The sequence below is a fragment of the Lipophrys pholis genome, assembly GCF_963383615.2.
Source record: "Lipophrys pholis genome assembly, chromosome: 13".
Lineage (NCBI taxonomy): Eukaryota > Metazoa > Chordata > Actinopteri > Blenniiformes > Blenniidae > Lipophrys > Lipophrys pholis.
The window spans coordinates 7,868,414-7,892,023 of NC_137632.1; the positions used below are offsets into that span (position 1 = coordinate 7,868,414).

General features: G+C 40.9%; 1 protein-coding gene across 1 annotated transcript; it reads left to right on the top strand.

Annotated features, from left to right (window-relative positions):
• The first annotated feature begins 1,454 nt into the window (after positions 1 to 1,454).
• On the top strand, positions 1,455 to 5,585 carry rpl8 (ribosomal protein L8). The gene is made up of 6 exons (XM_080479091.1): positions 1,455 to 1,514; positions 2,492 to 2,635; positions 2,724 to 2,865; positions 4,345 to 4,563; positions 4,669 to 4,784; positions 5,387 to 5,585. The coding sequence occupies exons 2-6, from the start codon at positions 2,498 to 2,500 to the stop codon at positions 5,543 to 5,545; spliced, it is 774 nt and encodes a 257-aa protein (XP_080335217.1). The 5' UTR covers positions 1,455 to 1,514; positions 2,492 to 2,497; the 3' UTR covers positions 5,546 to 5,585.
• Positions 5,586 to 23,610: the final 18,025 nt, after the last annotated feature.

The window sequence follows — 23,610 nt, forward strand, 5'->3', positions numbered from 1 at the left end:
TATGTTGGACATTTGTATGTTCTCCCTTCTCCCAGTCGAAGGAAACGTCAGTTCATTGCTGACTCTAAATGTATTTTGTTGATTTATTTAAACATGTAGTCTTATTTAGGCACCTGTTCTCATTTACAAGAGACCTCCTAAAGTGTGTTTGTGTGTGTATGCTTGAGGACCTGACCACCCTGAGTCCGTCCTCTGGTGCATCGTTTCCTGGGATCAGCTCCATTTGGATAAAACGGCTGTAGAGGATGGATGAATTCATGTCTTTTGTGCAATCAGCAGAACTGGAAGATGTAATATGAGAATAATCACTGTCGCTTCCTATACAAGAGGTCACAATAGTCTTTTTTTCCTTCTTCGTGCAGAAACCCTGTAAATTGAAAGGGACTGAATGGCTTTAGTGGTTGACTTGTCTTATTTCTCTCATTTTCTGCATCGGACCTTTTTCACAGTAGCACAAGATGAAGCTCGTTTCACATTTGTCGATTCATCTTGGGACTGTACTGTGTCTCAAATGATCAATATTTCATGTTTAAGTCTGGGTAAGTTCAGGGACCATTCTTTGTGGAGCTGTAATGTTCTTCCTGGGTATGCGTGTGTTTTTTCATGGTACTCTGGTTTCCTCCCACCTTCCAAAAATGTGCATTTGAGGTTAACTGGTGTGATGAATTGACCTGGGATCGTCCTGTTACTGTCGGGATGAAAGATTTGCGGCCCTCACATCGATCCAAGTTGCTCTGCTGTTGCCACTGGTTTTGATTAATGGCGATAACAAGCCAGTTTTAACAATGTAAGCAGTGAAAAGGTATTCGTATTCAAATAGAAAATAAAAGTGACATGTCGTGAGAAAAATAAACAGATCAGTTGTGGTGTAAAATCTAAGTACTGTAAGTGGTGGCCTCGGGGCGTGGACTTGGGATCGGATGGTTGCAGGTTTGAACGCCACAGTGGCTACCTGTCCCTGAGCAAGACCTTTGACCAGCTCCACAGAGTGCCGTAATGTGTGTGGCCACATTCTAGAAATGGGAAAGTGTAAATGCGGAAAAGAAAAATTTCCACAAGGTGATTAATAAAGTATGATTTGTTTTTGATAGATACTGTGTTGCTTCTCAATCCTTTTCAACTCAACTTTATTTATATAGAACCACATACAACACAATAATTTCTCGGTGTTTTTAAAAGAGAGAAACCCAACAAATCCACATGAGCAAGCAGTGGAAAGGAAAAACTCCTTCTCACAGGAAGAAACCTTTGCAGAACCAGAGGTGGCGGCTTTGACAGAGGAGAGAGAGAGAAAGGATATACAGATTTGGTCACAGATTAAAATATGCAATCTTTAACAGCAAAATTGAAGTTGTTTGACTAAGAGTTGTGAACGTTATCATGCTTCCGAGTCCTACATGAACGAACAGTGAATTGAACCCTGCCTACATTTCCCATCAGCCCCCTCGCTGATTCCCCCGGATGTAAAACCCTGTTTCCCCCTTTCACGTCCTCTTTCCGTCAGCGGAGTTTAGGTAGGAAAGCTACTCTCTCATCCTGCCTCACAATCTGCTCTAAATCATCGCTTTTTCATAGCATCCACTCCGAATCAATGTCGTTTAACGTGTAGCCGCCGAGTAACGATAAGACCGGCTGGTTATTGCGATGACATCCTTGAGTTTTTGGAGTTTAATCGGCTGTTGTGTGTCGCTGCGGGGCGACATGGCGCCGGAGCCGCGGTGCGCTAGCGCCTGAGCGGCCGGTGTTTGATACGTGGAGCGGTGGTCTGTGTGTCTCCGAAGAGGCGAACGCAATTATTACAGTCGAGTGAATTTACTCGTAGCTGCTCGCTGTGGGGGAAAGTTGAAGTATATCAAAGCTAAGATAACCAGGAGGTTGATTCTGACAGGGAGCTAACTCGTTAGCATGCTAAGCTACGCTATGGCTGACATCATTACACACTTCAGTGTCCAGCAGGAAGCTTTAAAGTTGTTTTTATTGAAGAGTCCTGATGTATATCATGTTAGAGACTTAATAGAAAGTAATCAAAGTGAAATCTAGGTACTCAAGCTGACTGACAGGAGTACACGTATGGAGGTTGTTGCTGCACGAGAGGAAGGTTTCTGTTTGAAGGACTAGTTATGACGTTCATACTTGTTTACTAGTGTGTGCGTGGTTTAATAAGACGGGTATTAAGGTTTACTACTCATACACACCAGATTTAGCGTATTACCCCTTCTCTGCTGTGGTTTAAGTAACTCCAGGTTGATTCAAAATAAACCAAGTGTTAGAAACTGTTGATATTTTGTGTCTCTAGTAGGTCTGTTAAGTTTCCTCTAGTTCTCTGCATTTATCCCGTTTCAGTCATAGTTTAGTACTCTTCATCGTAGGGACTTAAATGGTCAAAATATAACTACACTTATTCCAACAGACCGCATTGTGTTGTATGAGTTCTGGTGGTTCAGTGTGAACACACACTCGAAGTAACTCTGCTCACTGTTGACTCTTTCAGTACACGATGGGACGTGTGATCAGGGGACAGAGAAAAGGTGCGGGCTCCGTGTTCAAAGCCCACGTCAAGCACAGAAAAGGTGCAGCTAAACTCCGTCACATCGACTTCGCTGAACGCCATGGTTACATCAAGGGGATCGTGAAGGTGAGGGGTCGTGTTCTCGGCAGGTTTTGGTTTTGCTGGTTGACTTTGAGTGGTGAGTAACGCCCGTTTGTGGTTTTCTCTCTCTCAGGATATCATCCATGACCCCGGCCGTGGTGCCCCCCTGGCCAAAGTGGCCTTCCGTGACCCATACCGGTTCAAGAAGAGGACAGAGCTCTTCATCGCTGCCGAGGGCATCCACACTGGACAGTTCATCTACTGCGGCAAGAAGGGTGAGCTGGTCTGTCCTCTGTCCTCAAAAGCGATGTTTACATCCAGATTTACAGTGTGGTGTCACATGTTGAATCACCTTTCCCGTGTACGGTTTAGTCCTTCAGAATTGTTGCAGCTAATATTCCTCCATCATGTTTTGTTCAGACACAAAGTCCAACCATTCCCCTCTGCTTCTAAAGACAAATTGTCTCCAGAATATATTGTCAGTTCTCGCTCTTTTCTGTGGAATTATGATCGTGGGACGAAACTCAAACCATCAGATGGTGTTTGTTTTTTATACCAGTGTTTTGTGAGATGAGCCAGGCTGAAGCTCTGAAGAAAGGAATGTGTAACGTCTCTGGATTTGTATGTACAGAAGGTGTTGCATTCCTTAAAGATGGGATGTTTAGGGGGGATGTCCTTTTGATCACGTATATGCAAAATGATATAATAGGAAGTCGGAATAATAAACTGAATGTAAAACATATTTCAATTAATTTTAGATATTGAGTGAGATAATGTGAATTTTTTATTTCGAAAACTGTAATTGCAGGAAAGTGTTTCTACTGAAGCAGCAAAGGCCCAAGTGGCGTAGAACATGAATTGTTGCTGCATTCTTGCGTATTTTTTTCTGTTTTCGGTCATGAAACATCGATGCGAGTCATTCGGTCTTAGCATAAGAGGATTTGTAAATAACATTTGAAAAATCAAGTCAAAAAAACCATAATTGTCATTACTTTGAACACAATTCGACAAGATGAGTTTCTCCCTATTATACATATAAAGTAATAATGTGAGTTATGAGGTAGAGAGTGTTCAAGGAATGATGGCGTACCTGCATTTTGCACAAAGTGATTTTAAGTTGTTTCAGTGTGGACGAGTCTATGGCAGGTGTATCGGGTGTATTTGGGTGCATTCAGGAAAAATATTGGAACAAACTGGATTAATGATTGTCCTGAATTTGGGAGGGGACCCATTTTCTTGAGGGGGGGCAGGTTTAATCTGCAGATTTTCATCTATTTTAAAGCTTGTGTCTATTTGTCTCAGCTTTTACCGGAAACTTTTATTTGAAGATTTGTTGCACAAACGTGTTGTTAATATGATCACATCTTTTCATTAAACGTGTAACGTTCAATCAGGTTAAATGAGCTGCAACATGAATCACTTTGTAAATTACTAAAGTGTCTTGGTGGCCTTCATGTTAAACTACAGAAAGTTCATCCAAACATCTGTCTTGAAACGAAGTATGTAATAATGTTTGTATCTAGAGTGAATAGTTTTAAACTGTCAAGATGTGTTAATTAATATTTCTCCATTGGACTTGAGGTCTTTTTGCTTTGTCTCTGAATATTCTCACTCCGATCTTTTTACTGTGAAACTGAAATTAATTCAGATTCATATCCTCGACACAGCCACGGCTTGTAAATGAATGAATTTGACATTACGCCATCGACTGCGTTTTCACCATTAAGCCAACATTTTGCTGTTCCGTCCTGCAGCTCAGCTGAACATCGGTAATGTCCTGCCCGTCGGCACAATGCCTGAGGGAACCATCATCTGCTGCCTGGAGGAGAAGCCCGGCGACAGAGGCAAGCTGGCCCGCGCTTCAGGAAACTACGCCACCGTCATCTCCCACAACCCCGAGACCAGGAAGTCCAGAGTCAAGCTGCCCTCTGGTGCCAAGAAGGTCATCGCCTCCGCCAACAGAGCCGTCGTCGGTAAGAAGACCCCCGATACTCGTCAACAGACCAACGTGCAACGTTGACCTGGAATCCGATCTGATGTGACTTGATGGTCTCTGCTGCTACTCGTGTTTGTTCCAGGTGTTGTTGCTGGAGGCGGGCGTATTGACAAGCCCATCCTGAAGGCCGGTCGCGCCTACCACAAGTACAAGGCCAAGAGGAACTGCTGGCCACGTGTCCGTGGTGTGGCTATGAACGTAAGTGAACACACAAGTTCTACCGTCACAATATGTAGAGCTTCAAGCTGGAAGGATCACAAGTCAAAAAGTTTTCCACCAAAGCGGGGGTGTCCCAGCCGGGTCCTGGAGGGCCGGCGTCCTGCAGGGTTTAGCTCTTTCCCAGTTGCAGCACAGCTGATTGCAATTAAGGGACTCCTTATTGGGCTTTTTCACAACCATGGTGATGACATCATCATTAGATTCAGGGATGCTGAAACAGGGAGAGAACTAAAACATGCAGGACACCGTCCCTCCAGGACCAAGTTTGGACACCCTTGCACTAAAGAGATGTAGAAATGATTCTTGTTTGTTTCAACATGTTTTGGTTTGATGCTGCAGTAACAGTAGTTCTGGTGGCACAGACAGATGAGGCTTTAAACTTGAGTCTGGAAGAGCAGGGGTCACTTCCTGCTGCATCACATCACAAGGAAGGGGTCCTTATTGGACTTTCCTAGGAACTTGTGTTGAAGCAGGACGACATCTAAAGCCTGCAGCACAGGCTTGAAGACAGGATGTTATTTTCTGGCTGTAATGTCTGACCCACTGTCTAATACGCTCCCTCCTCCTCTGTGTGCCTGCAGCCTGTTGAGCATCCCTTCGGTGGTGGTAACCACCAGCATATTGGCAAACCCTCAACAATCAGGAGGGACGCCCCTGCTGGTCGCAAGGTCGGTCTTATTGCTGCCCGTCGTACAGGCAGGCTGCGTGGAACAAAGACCGTCCAGGAGAAGGAGAACTAAATCTGACTGTCTTGATAATAAAATATGTTCCAGAAGAGTTGGATTGTTGCCTTCATTTCATCTTCCACATAAACGAGGATTAACGAGACTTCTCTGCTCACTGTTCCTCAATCCTGGGCGAGGGGGACTCTTTTCTGAACAGGTTTAGTAATAGATTACAGAAGGGAATTAGTGTGTATCTTAACATTCTCAATACTTTGCTTTCTTCTCTCGTTCATTTACTGTAGTTCACCGTGACCGGAAATCTGCAATCAGATAGTAAATGATGAACCAGCTTCATTCTGTTTCCCTTCAGAAACTACGCCTCCCTTTCAATTTAAGAACCGTGAGCTCACTTTAAGGGGGGGCATGATGCAGTACTGTCTACTAGTAGTAGTATACTTCACCAGCCTTTAGGCAGTGTGTACTAGCAGCCAAACAGAAGGTTAATGTACTCCAAACACAAGAACTGAAACTACGAGACTTCATTTATTTTGCTTCACCTGCACAGAGAGACCGATGAACCAGTGGAGGAAAATCTGAAGCAGAACAAGTTCAGACAACTTAACGTGACACAATGAGCCAGAAATTCATCTAATTTCTGGCTGAATTGGTGGAATGACTGATGTTTTCTGTGCAGTGTGGGGAGAGGCTCTCTGGCCTTGTGGCTTCTCTTCTCTCAGTGTCCAGGTTTTCTCTTATCCGGAGTCTTTGAACTGTGACATGAGGTCCACATGTTTCTGGAGGAAGAGCAGACTGACACCCCCTGCCCCCCCCCCCCCCCCCCCCCCCCCCAAAGTTTGATAATCACTATGATAATGAAACATGCATTCCTCAGTGACTTCGCCATACTTCTTTCTTTCTCCATCGGGCCATCGGTGTGAGAGGGGAGTTTCTGCTGTCGCCTCAATAAAGACATAATCCAGGTCAAAGCTGGATTTTATTAATGAACTCAGATCAGCAGCAGGAAGCAACAAACCACTGCGAAGATGTGGAGCTCAAACATGCTTTTGTGTTTTTGGGTTTGACAAACACTTTCTATTAATTACAACTGCATTTTCTTTACCAACACCTGAAAGTACTATATGTTTAATCACTGATGGATTTTTTATTTTCTTTTAATTCTTTAAATCAGGGAATTAACTAAACAGTCTTTTGTAAAGTGAAAACATGTTTTATGGATTAGTCGAGTAGTCATTGTAGTTGCGTTAGAACCCCGGGAAATAAATTCAAGGAGTGTGTTAGTTGCACATTTATTTTAAGGAGAACAAACCTGCCAATATGTACATATTAATAATACAAAAAATGGATTAGAAAGTTATTCTAGAAAGGATAGTAAAGAAGAGAACCGATGAAAAGATGCTTCGCTACTGGAATTGAAGGAAAACAGCGGCTTATAGGGATGAAGACACTCCTGAAGATGGCGCTAAAATCTCACCAATGACAGAAATCAAACACCACCGTCATTTACGAACGGAGAATCTGTTTATGGCTTTGTTGTGAAAAATCACAGCTAAACAAAGCAGATCTGTAAATATTTACTCCTCTGATTCTGTGGAGTTGCTTGAATCTAAAGAGAAGCAGTGACACAGATCAAGTCAAACACTGTAAAAGTGATAGAAAAGTATATTTAAGTGCAAAAAAATAATTTGTGTTTTAGTAAAAAAAACATAATGGATGCAGTAATGTTATGCATGATTATGAAAAGGCAAACTTCCTTCTATATTTCACAGTGCTTTACAAGGAAACAAATACTTAATCTTAAGTGATTAAGATTGCGAAAATCATTTCAAGAAGTTGTTTAAGAAAGGCATATAAAATTATTAATTTTAATACAGACTACAGAGGGAACCTTCCTGAGGACCTCAGCGGTCTGGATGGTTCAAGTTCCACTAATAGATCTGAGATGCATTTAGGCCCGAGACGATCTAGAACTTTATAGACGAGACAATGATTTGGCACAAGCAGCCGGAGCAGAGAGGGAAGCTCAGGTGTAACGTGTGTTGGTGAGCTGTGTCTCCTACAGAGATTTACTTCTACGTCTAAAATCAGGTCCCTAACTAGTAGCCATCCACAAAAGTCCTTTTCTACCAATGGATCTGCCTTTGGCGAAGTCATATTTCATTTTTAATGTCCGGGAAATACAGAACTCATCTACGTTACCAAATAGGAACCAAGTCAATGGTATGTGAGACGTGCCAGCTCTTTATACTCATACAAATCCTTGTCTATATAAATGTTCAAATACGTTTGTTTGATCGTTTTTATGTGCAAAGTTTTATTCTTATTACCATAACTTCATATTTTAAATCGGTGGATCTCAGAGTGGATTTGTTCTCACCATCAAAGAAGAAGATCTGCAGATCAACAGATGGTTTCCTCCCGAGGTCAGAGCTGAAGGAACAATGCTGCTGTGATTAATGACAGCACACACGCACACACACACACACACACACACACACACACACACACACACGCCGAGTGATTAATATGTGGTTCTCTTATTATGATGCTGCATTGTTTCGTACAGTCCCACAGGTAAAACATGCATAAATACAAAGCACAGAAACACATGTGTTCTTCTTTATTGTTTTCTTACTTCAATCCTCTGAGGAGGACACACACACACACACACACACACACACACACACACCTCAGAGGAATGGAGATAAAACAATTGGTCAGAATCAGCTGATGTTCAGTTTATGGCACAATCTGGCTTCTTACCGCTTTTAATAGTTACCGACGTCTTACAGCTAAAACGAATTGTCTTTAACACAAAGCATTTGAGCAGGTAAAAGCTTTGTAGAAATAATTAATCGTTAAAGTGGTAATTCATTTTGTTTTACAACTTGAGACGCTTCATACTTTCTATATTCTCTTTATTGATGAATTAATTGATTTAAGTGTTTAAGTGTAGTTTTCTCCATCACTGTACTGCTAAACTCAAGTTTTTATAGAAAAACAAATCATTATCTTAATAGCAGTTATTGGAAATAACAACATCAAGTGTTAACAACACGTTTTAGTTTAAAAGATACACATTTAAAATGGTACAAAAACAAAAAACTAAATCTTAAACCATTTCTTCAAACTTCACCATCACCTGTTACCTTCCAGACAGTTTCAACCCAGATCTCATCCAACTGACCACGGATGATGGAAAATTGTCTTTAGGTGAAATAACAGTAACTATATTTTTAACAACTGCTAAATTGCAGCATGCCACATTTAAGGAAAATAATACAAATACATATTAATAACTCAAAATGTCTTACAAAAACATTAGATTGCAAAAGGAAAACTATAAAAAAGGAGGCGTCTGCAGGTCCAGAGGACATTTGAACCGTCTGTGGTTTGAAGTAGAAGAAATCTTTGATATCCAACATCTTAAATGGCTTTAACAATATTCTGTATGCATGGTGAGGTTCATCAACGTTTCTACACCAGAACCAGCAACAATAACTTGCTCATCTTTCACAATAAAGGTCTGGGTCTTATAAAATACAAGCGTCTCATCAGCTCCCTCAGCAGATACTATTAAGGTTACTATTAAGGCAGGATGATATTCGGTGCCAGAGTGTTTCTCCCACTTCACAGACAGGATATTAGTGGATACTGCAGTATTTCCCTCTGTCAAATCTTAAAGTTGTGACATATTTCCTGGGCCAACCAGTTAATCTGCACTGGCTAAAAGCCTCCCAATGCAAGACCATGAACATTTCCTGGCCAATGTTTTTGTGATATTTTCAAAACGTTTTTAGTTGGGTCTTGAAAAACGTTGTGCTTCGCCTCGTGACGCAGAGACCACATGTACAGAACTGGTCCAATACTCCTGTACACCAAAGTTATTGATGCTTTTTTTAATGCAGGTGAGCTGCAGTAGGAGAGTTGTACATTGTATTGTTTCTTTCTTCAGTTAAGGTATTTATTCTGGCTACATGAGTATCTATCTGTGATGCAGCAGCTCTTTATACTGCATCTCTGCATCATAACGTGGTTTTTATAGCCGTAAAAAGTAATTGAGGGTGGGATTGATTCAGGCTGAGCACCACTGAAGGCCTAGTTCTGAAATGTACGGCCGGCCGCTGGTTAGGAAAAGCAACTGACCTCTGTCTGTTGATCACAGGGAGAAATCCTGGACGGTCACAAACATTGGCGAGTCTTTTACGCCTGTTGGTGTTTATTTTGTCACCCTAAGGGTACTTTATACTCTATGTATTTTAATTGTGAGTATTTTCACCGACACTGGGCAAAACAGGGTGGCACCTGTACTGTTGTTGAATTAGCTCTGATAGAATCTACATATTTTGACGATGCAATTTTCATACCAGAGAATTTACTGTGTACCAGGGGGGGTCAAGTTACAGGTACAAGCTGTTCAAAGTTTTTGAAACGCTGCTTCTCAAAGTGCCGGACGGCAGTGAGGATGATGAGCTTTGGGAGGAGCAGGCGAAACCAGAGCATTGAAGTATCCGGAGGAACCAGCAAGGCAGCAGATCTGTAACAGACTGAGAGCGATAGAAGGCTGAATACAGCACAGAATGTTTCCGGGAAACATTTTAAAAACAGCGTTTTAGAATGTAAACAACGGTTTAGGTCAATGTGTTTTATAATTTCTTTTAAAAATATCACCAGAACGGTCAGTCTATAACATTCTTCAAGACTCAAAATGATTTCAGCCAAATGTAATTTAACGTTAAACATCAAGTTAACAAAAGCACCAAACAATGCTTTATTATGGTAGGATGAGTATTTGCAATGGATTACTCCCATCTGTTCCTCTAAATGCTGCCTGAGTGGGACTGAGCCTCTTGTGTACGACACTGCTTCACATCTCTGGGTCAATATTTCTTTGATTCCTCACAAGGACAAAGGCAAAGTATGCTCACCAACACCCTCAAGTTTAGCTCCGAGACGCCAGAGAGGGAGGGACGGCTGTGGGACGAGGAGGCGGTGACCTCTGACCCCTGACCCCCCCCAGTGGTGGAACAACCTTCGACCTCCGATTGAGGAGAACATGTAGGGAGCTGCAGATGTGACAACACGGCGCCATTCTGCTGTCCAACAACCAAACACACACTTTGAGAGAGAGTGTGTGTGTGTGTGTGTGTGTGTGTGTGTGTGTGTGTGTGTGTGTGTGTGTGTGTGTGTGTGTGTGTGTTAGCCTCTTCATCATTAATACAGTTAGCTTTGTCAGATCTGGGACAAAACAGAACAATAGGGCTGAAACAGTGACAAACACAGGTAGACTGGATATTTGACTGTTTCTGGGATTAGTGTTTGTAGCTAAATGAAGTCCTGCGTACGGTGGCCCAGAAGGGTCAACAGCACAACACACCAGCAAACGCCACAACACAACAATAAAAGTCACAGCACACCAACAAAAAGCTACAACACAACAACAACGAGCCACAACAGAACGGTTTCCGGGGGACCATATTTTATTTTTTTCCCCCTCGTCCTGTTCGGCAGCTTGGGCAAACAATATGATGTGATTGAGAGCCTTCCGGTGTCGGATCATTTTAACAGTTTTCATGTCTATTCCATTACAATCAGTAGATGTTTTGTATTTAGTTTTATTTACAATATCTATTATTTCTTTCTCCTCCACTGCTGTGAGGAACATGGAGTTGGGATTCCTATCTAAAATATAATCACTCCTCTTCTGGGATTTTCTCTGCTAGTTTAGGTCCGATATTTACAAAGGAGTTATTAAAACTGTTGACAATTTCTTCCACGTTGTCCTTTTTTGTTTCATTATCAATGAAGTATTGGGGATAACCTTGTCGTCTACAATCATTTTTGATCAAACTATCTAAGGTGTGTCGTTTTATATTATCTTTATTATTATTTAATATTTTACTATAATATTCCTTTCTACATACCCTTAAACTTTTTGTTAACTTATTCTTATACTTTTTATATTCATCTTCTGCTTCCTTAGTTCTTTGTTAAATAAGATTTAATTTACTTCAGGGACCACATACAGTCCAATTTCATCTTGAGTGGCCCAGACTGGTAGAATATCCCCAGTGTTTGTCATGAAATTGTCTATATTTTTGTAAGATAAAACAGTACTGAAAATAATTACAGTCTCAACATAGTCAATATTTGCAGTAAGACTGGACACATGCATACAAAAAGAAAATATCCTAAACAATAGTCTGACTGGTTTTAGAAAAAATCCTTCTACAGCAATGGCTCCAATGGAATTAACAGAAAGAATAGCAAGAGAAATAAACAATAAAAAACATTTTGTAAGTATTTTCATAGACTTACAAAAGGCTTTTGATGTAATGAACCACTCAAGACTAATTTGGAAACTGGAAAAATATGGAATTAGCGGTATTGCTCAAAAATGGATCAAAAGTTATTTAGAGAATAGAAACCAATATGTACAATTAAATTATCCAGAATGCGACCAGTGTGACATCAGTTGGGGGGCACCCCAAGGCTCCATACTTGGTCCATTATTGTTTATAATATGCATGAATGACTTTACAAAAGCATCGGATAGAGTATTTTATTTGCTGATGACACAACCTTATTTTACTCGGGGAAAGATATACAGGAAACAATGGAAGTAGTAAATGAAGAACTTAAAAAAGTAAAAAAATTGGTTTGATCAAAATAAATTAGTTCTCAATGTTAAAAAAAATTAAATCTATAATATTAAATGACAAAGGAAACAGAGTTGATGCATCAATAAAAATAGATTGGATGGACAGTCAAAGGGTTAAAGAAATACATTTCTTAGGAGTCATCATTGATGAGGACCTCAAATGGAAGTTACATATAAATTCTAGAAAGGGGAAAAAGAGCAAAACCCATCACAGTGTTACATAAAGTCAAATGGTCTCTAAAAAACAACGTTCGTGGCGAAACTTTCGTGTACGCAGAGTACGCGTGACGTCAAAATCGTCATTCGCCCCTGTGCGCTCGGGTCCGCTCAGACCCTCTGCGCCAGAGCCTACTTGGCGCATGTGCGAAGAGATCCTCCGTCTCCCCGCCTGAACAATCACAATTTAAAAGCAGATAAAGAGCCAGACGGCTCAGAACTATTAAAGTGAAACATAAACTACTTTAGGAAAGGTAGAGAACGCCGGGCAGCGGAAGTGGAGATAGTTTCGGGATCGTGAAGTTACGTAAGTGAGCCCAGAGTGTAGTATGGATGCAGTCGTATAGCTCCCGCGGCCCGCGCATATTCTGCGGACACGCAATGCGGAAAACATGGAAGCGGTTGACGGAGATTATTCAGATCTCAAAACTAATCCCCTGACACCACCACAATGTCTAAATATTAGAATAATCCGGTCCAGCCCAAGTATTTTAGCAGTTTCAGTTTTCGCTCAGTTGGAAATTTACCAGGAAAACCTGTCCGTTGTCAGGTGGTCCGCTCATTACGGTGTAACGGGTGAATATGTGTCAGTGCAGAGTGATGTGTCCACGCTTACCGGGTCCGCTCGTCAGAGGTTCTACTGTACGTCCATTGACCATGACGTAATAAAAGATAAATAGCACACTCGTAAACATTTTTTTTATCAATATACATGCCCAATTATGCTAGGTCAGCAAAGGTGTGTTTTTTTCGCCCCGCCTTAGCATCCACGTTAGCCTAAGTAGCTATGATCTTGTAATTAATACATCTAGGAAGGGCCGCCATTTTGAGTGCCTGCTTAATGATGTATTCTTTTTATCTTCACAGTAAAATGTACTGTCCTTTTTGTGGATCCAGCCTGCATTCACAAACTGCGTTTTGCAGTTTGTCTGGCGAGGACATTACATTCTTGCATCATGCTGATAAGCCTGGCACAAGTGGAGGTAATTTTTAAGTCTTATCTATCCATCCATCAATCCATCCATCCATCCATCCATCCTACCATACCATCCATCCATCTATCTATCTATCCATCCACCTCTCAAAAGATATCTTGTTTTTTTTAGAGTAATTCTATGTACAGTATATATAGACTGGAATACAGGATGTCTAAACAACAGGTCTATCAGTGATCGTTGTCCTCTCTTTATGATATTTATTTTGTCTCTGAAGAAGGAACCACAGCAGCAGGAGGAGGTAGAGGCGTTCCAACATTTTCATACTGTAAAAGAAAAGTCGAGACAAAAAGAAAAAGGTGCAGCGGACAAACAGCGTAAAGGTAACCTGTCTTTGCTGATGTAGGCAGTCATTTTGTTTTTGTAAGGCCTGTCACAGTAATCAATATGCCAATTAATTGTACAATACATGAAAGTTAATTCAATAATTTTGCTGGCTTCAATGTACTGTGCTGTTTTCCTTGCTTCTCTTTCTCTACCAAAGAGACTGGATGGCAATAACATCCTTTATCAGAATCATTTCTCGGACAATATATCTTTTATGAATGAATGAATGAAACTTTATTTCGAACATACAAATATTAAGAAAAAGAAAGAAATGAGAAACATTTAAATTTAAATTGGTCAAACAAAATAAACCACACAATGAAACAGCACATCCCACTTGATCCACATTTGTATGAAAAAAGGGAGTAGGAAGAAGTAAAAAAAAAAAAAAACCTACCCCTCAGACACTCAGTGACAAAGTCCCTCCTAATATAATTTAACACCAACAGTTGCACAGAGGATTATGATAAATTGTGGCACTTTTAATGCAGTATTCTCTATTAAACAAGCAGACCATCACTAAGATAAACTGCTGTACTTCTCAAGTATCAATCCCTTCAATTCTTTTCTTAAATTGAATTATATTTAATGATTGTTTTATCTGAGTCCTTAATCTGTTCCACCTCTTTACTCCACAGTGACACAGAAGCTTTTTATAGTCGTTCTCACTTTAGGCATCTTGAAATTTAGCTTTTTTCTAAACTCATACCCGCTCGCTGTCTCACTGGACATTTTCTGGATGTTACCTGGTAATAAGTTATTCTTTGCTTTGTACAAAACTTGAATAGTTTTGAATTCTACCAGCTCCATGAATTTTAACGTCCTTGATTGTAGAAATAGTGAATTAGTGTGTTCACGGAAGTCAACCTTATAGACAACTCTTATTGCTCTTTTCTGTAAAATACAGATTTTTTGTAATGAACTTGCATATGTGTTTCCCCAGACCTCCACACAGTAAGTTAAATAAGGCAACACTAGTGAATTCTAAAGAATGAACAGTGATTTATGGTCTGGTAGATCTCTAGCTTTGGCCATGACTGCGATACTTCTGGGTTGTTTGTTTTGGACATGTTTGATGTGAGGTTTCCACTAAATTTTGTCATCAATAATTACACCTAAAAATGGGTTCTGATCTACCCTCTCTATGGTTACACCCTCTATTATTACATTTACTGGATTGATTATTTTACATTTATCAAAGATCATGACATTTGTTTTACACAAATCTAATGATAATTTATTTTTGTCAAACCATAATTTGATTTTATTTAGTTCTGATGTGATTAACTCCAAAAGTTGCTGCGAATCCTCATCAGTACATAAGATATTTGTATCATCAGCAAATAATATAAATTTCACGAGTGCACTTACTTTACATATGCCATTGATGTACATTATAAATAGTTTAGGTCCCAAATTTGATGACAGGCCTACCTAGTTATTGTTCATTCTGCCATTTATTTGCACTACGTCAGTTAACCTATTAACTGTAGCCTTCATTTTTGTTCTTTAGATTTCAGTTGCTCTGATGCGTCTGAAGGATGGAGCGCTAAAACCTCTCAGAGGAACAGCTCGACCGCTTGTTGTGAAACCAGAGCTGGATGCAGAGGAGTTACACAAAGCTGCTGTACAAAAAATGAAAGACTTATATCAGAATTTGCAAAGCGGCAGTGGGGAAGGCACACCAGCAGCATTACAGTGTACATTTGACAAGCTGAGGATTTTCTCACGCATTGTAAGTGATTCTGAATTCAATGACCAAACAAAGCTTTCTTGCATTAATTAGTATCTCTACATTATAATCTTATTATGTCTGATTTTATGTTTCACAACTAGGGAACTAAACACAAGTTCAGACTCAGAGGTGGCCATTACAAGCAGAAGTGCTGCAGAATTCAATTCAGCTGATACAGTGGTGAGTGTAACATCTGCCATCTTGTACATTTGTAGTTTTATTATATGGCTGTATAAAACAATAATAATTGCAATACAAACTCCTATTTTGAAGCTGCTGGGGGCACAATATGTTTTTGATATGTATGTCAAAATAACATTTTGACATCAATATTGTCATGCTGCACAGATGTTTGGTCTAGCCCAATAATCATAATAGTAATTATGATCACAATACCATTTAGAAAAATTATTCTGCCAGTCAAATGGTGCGACAGTTTTAAACCCATGCTTTTTTTTTACCTTCCACCTATGGGAACCTATTTTGAACCGCACCCGTGCTGGTGATAGAGAATCCTGTATTGATTTTGAAGCTGTAATATCTGTCTTCCTTACAATATGTTCTGGTGTAAACATATAGTTTTGTTTGAAAATATTCTCACACAACTAATTTGTCCTAGAGTACGTTTACTGTAAGTGACGTGTGACACACTGACATAGAGATCCATGTAATCTTCTTTTACGTCATAACAGTGCATTACCTTCCAAATGGGACATCTGATAGTAAAATGTATTATTTAAACTCACCTCTCTAATCCGTTATTGTTTGTGTGACAGATCTAACTTTCTGACTCAGAAGAGGGCCCACAAACATCAACATGTGCAGTGGAAACTGCGTGCTATAGGTATTATTCGTCTCCAGAGTTAAAGTATAATAATTGATATAGAAATACCAACAATATATATTTATTTATTTCACAGCAAATACACCGATCTATATGCACCTGCTGCAGTAGAGGAGGACCAGGAGGACTTGTACAATAATGAGGACAGCTGCCATGTTGAAAAAGACACAGAGTAAGAGAATGATTATCCTTATCAGTACTGTTGTTTTTTATTTGCTGTCATACATGTTAACTGTATTAAGTAACATGGTTATATTATAACTCATTGTAGGGTGGAAAAGCAATCTGTGTCGGAAATCATTGCAAACCTGGCACTCCAGATTAACCACAATGCCGTGAGCAGATTTGGCATTTGCCAGTCTGACATCTGGGAAGGGGCCATCAGAGGATTCTAGAGGGGAACATTCTCTGAGGAAAAGGACCTCCTGGTAAAGTTTTCTGATGATGAAGGCAGATTTGAGGAAGGTCTTGACACAGGTGGACCAAAAAGAGAATTACTCACTCTTCTGATGATGAAGCTGAACAGACGACCCATATTTGATGGACCTGTGGAGAGCCGCTTGTCTACAATGCAACAGGTACTATTATGGAGAAGGTTTGAAATGCAAACTACACACAACCATTTGTCATTGTTTAGTGCGGAAGCCAATTCAACACTTCATGACACTACTTTTTTTTTTTTCCATGCAGCAATCAGAAATGACGAATACAGTTTGACAGGGAAAATGATAGCTGTGTCGAGTGTACATGGTGGCCCCGGCCCAAATTTTCTGTCAAGGGATCTGGTCAGCCACATTGCAGGACAGTCCAGTTTCACGTCATCTACAGAAAACATTGCGGATGAAAAAATGCAAGAAGTGCTACAACAGGTACAAGGGTCATTGACTACAGGCTGTTTAAATTTGGCACAGGTCACTGGTTAATAAAAGGAGCAGTTGTTTACATGTAAGACCTGTTGTAGCTTTCTTTTCTAATCTATTCATGATTAGTTTTTGCATTTGAAATAACTGAGCGGCTTCTCTTTTTTAGATTGAGAATGCATCCTCATTGGAGCGCTTACGAGATGTGGTTGGACAGAACAGCAGCATGTTGCAGACTGCTGGGTGCTTCAAACATGTCAAATCCAGGGATGAAAAGCCGTTGATTGTGAAGGAGTACCTTAGGTGGTATATAACCGACAGGAACCACAGTGCAATTGAAAAGTAATTTATTTTTGTGTTGCTTAAAAATCTATTGCGTGTAAAACATTGTATCATTGTTGAATTTACTTATAACTCAACACATCAACCTGTTGTTATATTATAGATTGAAGAATGGCCTTGCGAGCTTGCTGTTTCTAACCACGCTATCTACTGCAGACATAGAAGATCTATTCCAGCCACAACTTAGTCCAGAAGGAAGCAACAGGAGGCACCAGGAGAACTGAGCAAAGAGTTTCTGGGCTGATTATCTTCTTGACTGTGAAGGTAAGTTAGTGTTCGTCCTTTTAATCGTCCTGATATCAACAAAAATGTGTAATTCCAGTTTCGTGGTGAAAACAATTTTTAGTTAATCAGTTTCAATGTTTTGACAGAAAATGACAGCTCAGTAACACTGGAGGAGGTCTTCAAGTTCCTTACAGGTGTGCCACATATAACTCCTGCTGGCATGGACCCCAGACCATGCCTTCAATTCCTCACCTGTTCATGGTTCCCAATGGCAAATAGATGTGCCAACACTCTGAAGCTCCCTCGGCTGGACAATTATAGTGTCTTCAAGGCCAACATGACCTTCGGGATAAAGAATTCCCCAGGCTTTGGGTGCTTTTAAGTAGCCCTTTCTCCTTTGAACCATAGAAGAGGATTAGGGCCACTGTGAAATAAAAAAATCTGAGTTCTGACTTCAAACTCAGAATTCTCCACTGAGCAAAGACTGATCCAAAACAAGTCATCAATATACCTCTCGAAGACGTCCTCGGAGAAGCCAGAATAAAAATGTGTGTACGTCTTTCCTGGACATTGCATGGGCGTCGAGTCTGGACGTCGCATGAACGTCGGCAAGACCTCTGGCTTCAGTTTGATGAATGACTCGCCTGACAGCCTGTGCGCCGTGCCTCTGGTTGAGCTTGATGCCACAGTCAGTTGCCTGGATCTTGAGGATTTCTGGGACGTTGGCTTGCTCTCTGATGGTCACTGACATCCTGAGGAATTGGAAGCTGAGCTCCACGGCAACATACTGAAACACACAGTGAGCATTCAGTCCTGCAGCCTTCACTGCCTCTACCGGGCTTAACTTCTGCTCCACAGTACAGGAATGCTGGTAACGGGTCCCACAACCTGTTTGGGTAAAGCCAGGTTGTGGGAGCTTTTACTGCTGCCGATGGCTGTGTAGAGCTTCTCCTTCCAGAGCTTTTTGTGTTCATGGATGGGAACATCTGGCCTGAACTCCCTGCAGGGAGCGTTCTTCACCATGGACTCCAGCAACTCCTTAATGGTCGGAAACTGTCAAGGACACAGAAGATATCACAGACAACGCTCACAACAGTCTACCCTACCTGTGCGTCACCATTTGTACCCTGACCATGAGGTCCCATTCAGTTTCTTTTCTGTCCACCATCCATGCCCCAGCTGTCCCCTGTCAACCTCTGTCAGACCTCCTTCCCCCCCAAATTTTCTGTCTTTAGTCAGCCCTGTTAGCCTTTCACCTTCCAGTCCATCCACCATCAATCTCGTCATACCTGCGGTTTTGTCATCTCAATGTCGATGTTCAGGACGTCCAGGTGAAAATAGGTCTTTGGATTCAACAGCTCCAGGTCAGCATTTAGGCTCAGGCAAATTTTAACATAAGCATCGATTGGCTCGAAAACATTGGAGAGAAATAAATGAAAAGAATGGAGTGAATCTGATGTTAGAACGATGGCGGGAGAACGTAGCTGGAGTTGACTGTCAGCTGTCTGTGAGACTCGAGTCTGGACAAGAGGCTGACTCACTGTACTGATGCTGAGGCAGGGCCTCGTTCTTAATGGTAATGCCACCCTTTAGCTGCTGCTGCAGGACGAAACCAGAAGATGACAGAGTGAGCGGCCACAAAAGGTTGTTCATCTTTTAACTGATTGAAACTCACCACTATGTTTTGCCATGAGTGTTCAGAGAAGATTGGACTGTTGACGTTACAGTAAGCACAGAGATCGTCCAGACAGCCGAGCTTACACAAACAAACATACAGAACAACCACTGCGTTACCTTATCTGAAGCCTGGAGGCAAACACTGCAGGGCTTGCTCAGCTCTTTTAGCTGACAAAGCTAAATTTCAACCCTAAAGCGACTTTGGCCCAGAATTTGTTCATTGTCATGAAGGCAGCCTTTCTTAGACTCTGTTTGATCACTATGGTAAAACCTGCTGCATGTGTGTGAAGGACATATAGAAGCCCCGCCCCTTGACACAGCAGGTAAACATGTTTACAACTACTAGGTGAACACAGAGGTTCTGTTATCCTGTAGGTGATCTCTGCAGGGTTATTTGGCATACACAAATTCCAGTTTTCAAACCACAAATGGTGAGCCCCATCCTCTCTGTGACATGGCCGGATCAGATGTTTGTTTGAGGACGTTAATAGAGAAGTACAGAGTGTTTGTGGATTCAGGATTCAAGGTGAACAGAGTTGCTGTGTATGAAGGGGACGGCTAAATGTAATGTTGAGGCTCATTGTCGACATCTACATGAATCGGAAAGCAGCATTACAAAACCTGGAAGGGGCCTCACGTTGTCTTCGTAGCAGAGACGGATGGTGCTGATCTTCACTTGTAGGTTTTTGATCGTTTGAATGATAAGTCTCTCCACAAATGTTTCTTCCGTCTCTTCCGAAGGCGTGTCTGCAGAAACAAGACCAGTACCAGCATCAGAGCAATCTGAGACCAAGATCTAAGTGTGATGCGTTTGATACCACAGATCATAACGACCATATTTTTGAAACAACTCCTCTGAATCCACAGTTTTCGTCCAAATATTTAATTTGTTGTCTTTCAGTCTTTGTGGGTTTGGAAGCAGTCAGACGTATACTTTAGACCAGGAGTGCCCAACCAGTCGATCGCGATCTGCTGGTGGACCGCGGACTGACCCCAAGTCGATCGTAAGGGGTGTAGGAAGAAATGAAGGAAAAATAACTTCAACTTTTGTTTGCTGGCTGGTTTTGTCAGAATATCAGCAACCATTCGTTCTGTAGGACAATAGTCCCGTAAAACCCTTCCAGTAGCAACAATGTCTCTTATGAAACGGTATTTCATATCAATGTGTTTGCATTTTTGTTAACAGCATTTTTAGCAAGTGCAATCGTACCTTGATTGTCTTCGTACACCGTAGCTGTCAAGTCCTTTTAGTCGCTGTTCAATGTAAAGACACTCCTGTATAGCTGAAGCTATAGAAAGGTATTCTGCTTCACAGGCAGAAGGAGTTACTGTCGGTTGTTTTTTTGTTTTCCATGAAATGAATGAACTGACTTCACACAAACTCGCACAATGGCCTGATGTGCTTCGTCTCTCTGTTTCATTTGATGCCCATCTTACATCACAGTAAAGTGTCAGACCTTTCAGAGTCTTTCAGTTACATTTTTCTTGAAGTTAAGTCCTTGTTCTGTTGTACAATTAAGATACCTGAATACGTGCTTCACTGTATTCAGGTATCCATAGTAGGTTCATTAAAATGTTGAGATAGTTTACTGACAACAAGGTTTATGTCAGGTCGAGTGCATGTGGGAAAGTAAATGAAACTTCCCACTGCTTCTCTATACTTCAGCTTTTCTGCATGTTCTGTGTAATCAAGTTTTGGTTCACAAGGAACTTCTCTTGGTTTACAGTTTTGCATATCAAACCTTTTTCACATTTCTCTTTTGTGACATTTTGACCGGTTCATTAATTTGTTCAGTCTGTTCCTAAGAAATGTTTCAGAGTTCCAAAATTGTTCATTTTGAATGTCTGAGTTAACCCTTTTTTTACTTCCTGCATTGCATTTTCACTTGAAGCAGCTAAAATGAGGTCCTCTACCTAAATACTAAGTCAAGTCAAGTCAGCTTTATTTATACAGCACTTTAAAACAGTTGTGGCTGAGGCCAAAGTGCTTTCCAATAAAAGACTAAATAAAAAAGTACAGTAAAGAGTAAAAACAGTGAAATACAATAAACAAACAATAGATTGGCAACAATAAAACCAGGGACAGAGTCTCAAACATGGTTAAAAGCCAAGGAATAAAAGTGGGTTTTAAGATTAGTTTTAAAAGTGGACAGTGAGGGGGATTGTCTGACGGGCAGTGGTAGCTCATTCCACAACAGAGGGGCTGCAACAGAAAAGGCCCTGTCCCCTCTGAGCTTTCGTTTGGACCTCGGTACCTCCAGAAGAAGCTGATCAGCTGACCGGAGGCACCGAGCAGGGGGTGTAGGGGTGGAGCAGCTAACTTATACTAAGTTTATAATAATAAGATTAGGTCTTCCTCTTCTGCAGGAGAACTCTTACACTTAACATGTCAGCTGTCGGTGAAAACGTCTCTTTGAAATAGGCTACTGCTTTCTGGTCGTATCCTTTAGCAACAAATCTTACCTCATATTTATCAGATCCGTCTGTGTCTGTATTTAGTGCATAAACCCATTTTGCTTTTAAAGCTTGTTTGGCTGGTGGTAAGCAGGTCAGCTGGAACGTGTAATTTTCTTCAAGTGAGCTAATCTCCTCATCCATGGCGTTTTTCCAGTGCATTGACTTGGATGATATCACTGCTTCCTGATACGTTTCCGGAATGTGACAAACTGCTCGATAACAGAAATCAACACGTTTGGAACTTGTCCAATAGATCAACAGTCACAAAATCTTGGATATATGCTGGCTTTTGCTTTATTCTGGATGGATTCTTTCTGATCCCTGTTGCAGCATTTGTCTCTGACTGTTCCACATCTGCCCGCTCATTTGTCTCCTCAGCGGTTTTCAGGTTGAACTTCCTTCCATCTTTGTGGACGGAATTTTCTTTTTTGAGAACCTCGGTGAGAAAAAAGATAGTTTTGGCTCGTGTGAATGTGGCCTCAGCACGGAAGAGTGTTAGGGCCAGAGAAGAAAAAACTAATTAGGAGGCTAAAAAAACAAGAAAAAAAACTTCATGCACTTCAGAAAATAAACTCGAAAATCAAAGTCGAGATTTTTTATTCCAGAGGTAAAAAAAAAAAGTTTATTTTTATTTTTTTTTTAAAGTGGAAACGTCAGTCCATCCACCTGCCAGCGCATGTGACTGCTTCAAAATGTTTTAATGAAGTGGCGGAACGATGCCCCAGAACGGGCTTTAGCTCATTAACACTTTGCTGTTATCATCAGTATTAGGACTTTGCAGAGACAGAGCAGCCCGCGGCTCTCCGTCGCTTACATTTGTCGAGTACGAAGGACAAAGGCACTGATCCCGGGGTGCTTAGAAAATTTATTATTATTGTTAAACAAGGAAATCCTGTGTAAAATCAGATGTTGATAAGCAGTAAGCAACACTATATAGTCAGACTTGTGGGTTTGCGATGTTGACACTGGACTTGTAGATCTCCGGAGGTTGGCTCCTTGAAAAGCAGATCTTGAGTCAAAAAAAGTTGGGCACCCCTGCTTTAGACACTAGGAGGCGCAGTTTGAAGCAGATGCACGATTTTGCTCCATTTCTCTCAATGATAAATGTTGCTTGAAATCGCGGGATGAAAAAAAAGGTCATGTTTTATTGAATTATTCCCACGTGTTACATCGTCTTGTTCGGCAGGATCTTGTCGCACTTCTGATCTGCTCGTTTTGTCGATCAGAATCACGGTTTAGCCACAGTCGCCACTTGTTCGAGGTGTTCTGTCACGGCTTTTTTTGAGGAGACATTTTGGTTTTCTGATGTATTTGAATGAGAGGAGAGGCGGCGGGATTCAGCGTTCGGAGCTTTGAAGGCTAATAAAAATTAAACTGCTTGTGATCAGGTATCGACTCGTCACCCTGAACAGAAATACCCACCCACAGCCCTCGCTGATTTGCATTGTATTGCTTTTGTCTTTTCCAGACGGCTTGACTCATCCAGTAAATGCAATGACAAAAAGCAAATGGAAAAGACAAAGACAAAACAGGAGAAGCATTGACAAAATGGAATAAGCAAAGACAAGATAGAAAAAGAATATGACCACCTTTGTATATTTTTTGTATTATTGATTCTCTTTATATTTCCACATTTATTTCCTTTTAATTTTGGCACTCCTGTGATTCCATAGATAATAAGGACATCAACACACTGCTCATCCGCTACTATGAAAGTATGTATATCAGGAGTAGTTCTGTGTTTGTTTGTTTGTGTGTCCATAACCATGGAAGTGATCATTAT

Coding starts and splice junctions, on each gene's coding strand:
- rpl8 (XM_080479091.1), top strand. CDS start 2,498: ATGGGACGTGTGATCAGGGGACAGAGAAAAGGTGCGGGCTCCGTGTTC. Junction 2,636..2,723: donor ACATCAAGGGGATCGTGAAG/GTGAGGGGTCGT, acceptor TCTCTCTCTCAG/GATATCATCCATGACCCCGG. Junction 2,866..4,344: donor CATCTACTGCGGCAAGAAGG/GTGAGCTGGTCT, acceptor TCCGTCCTGCAG/CTCAGCTGAACATCGGTAAT.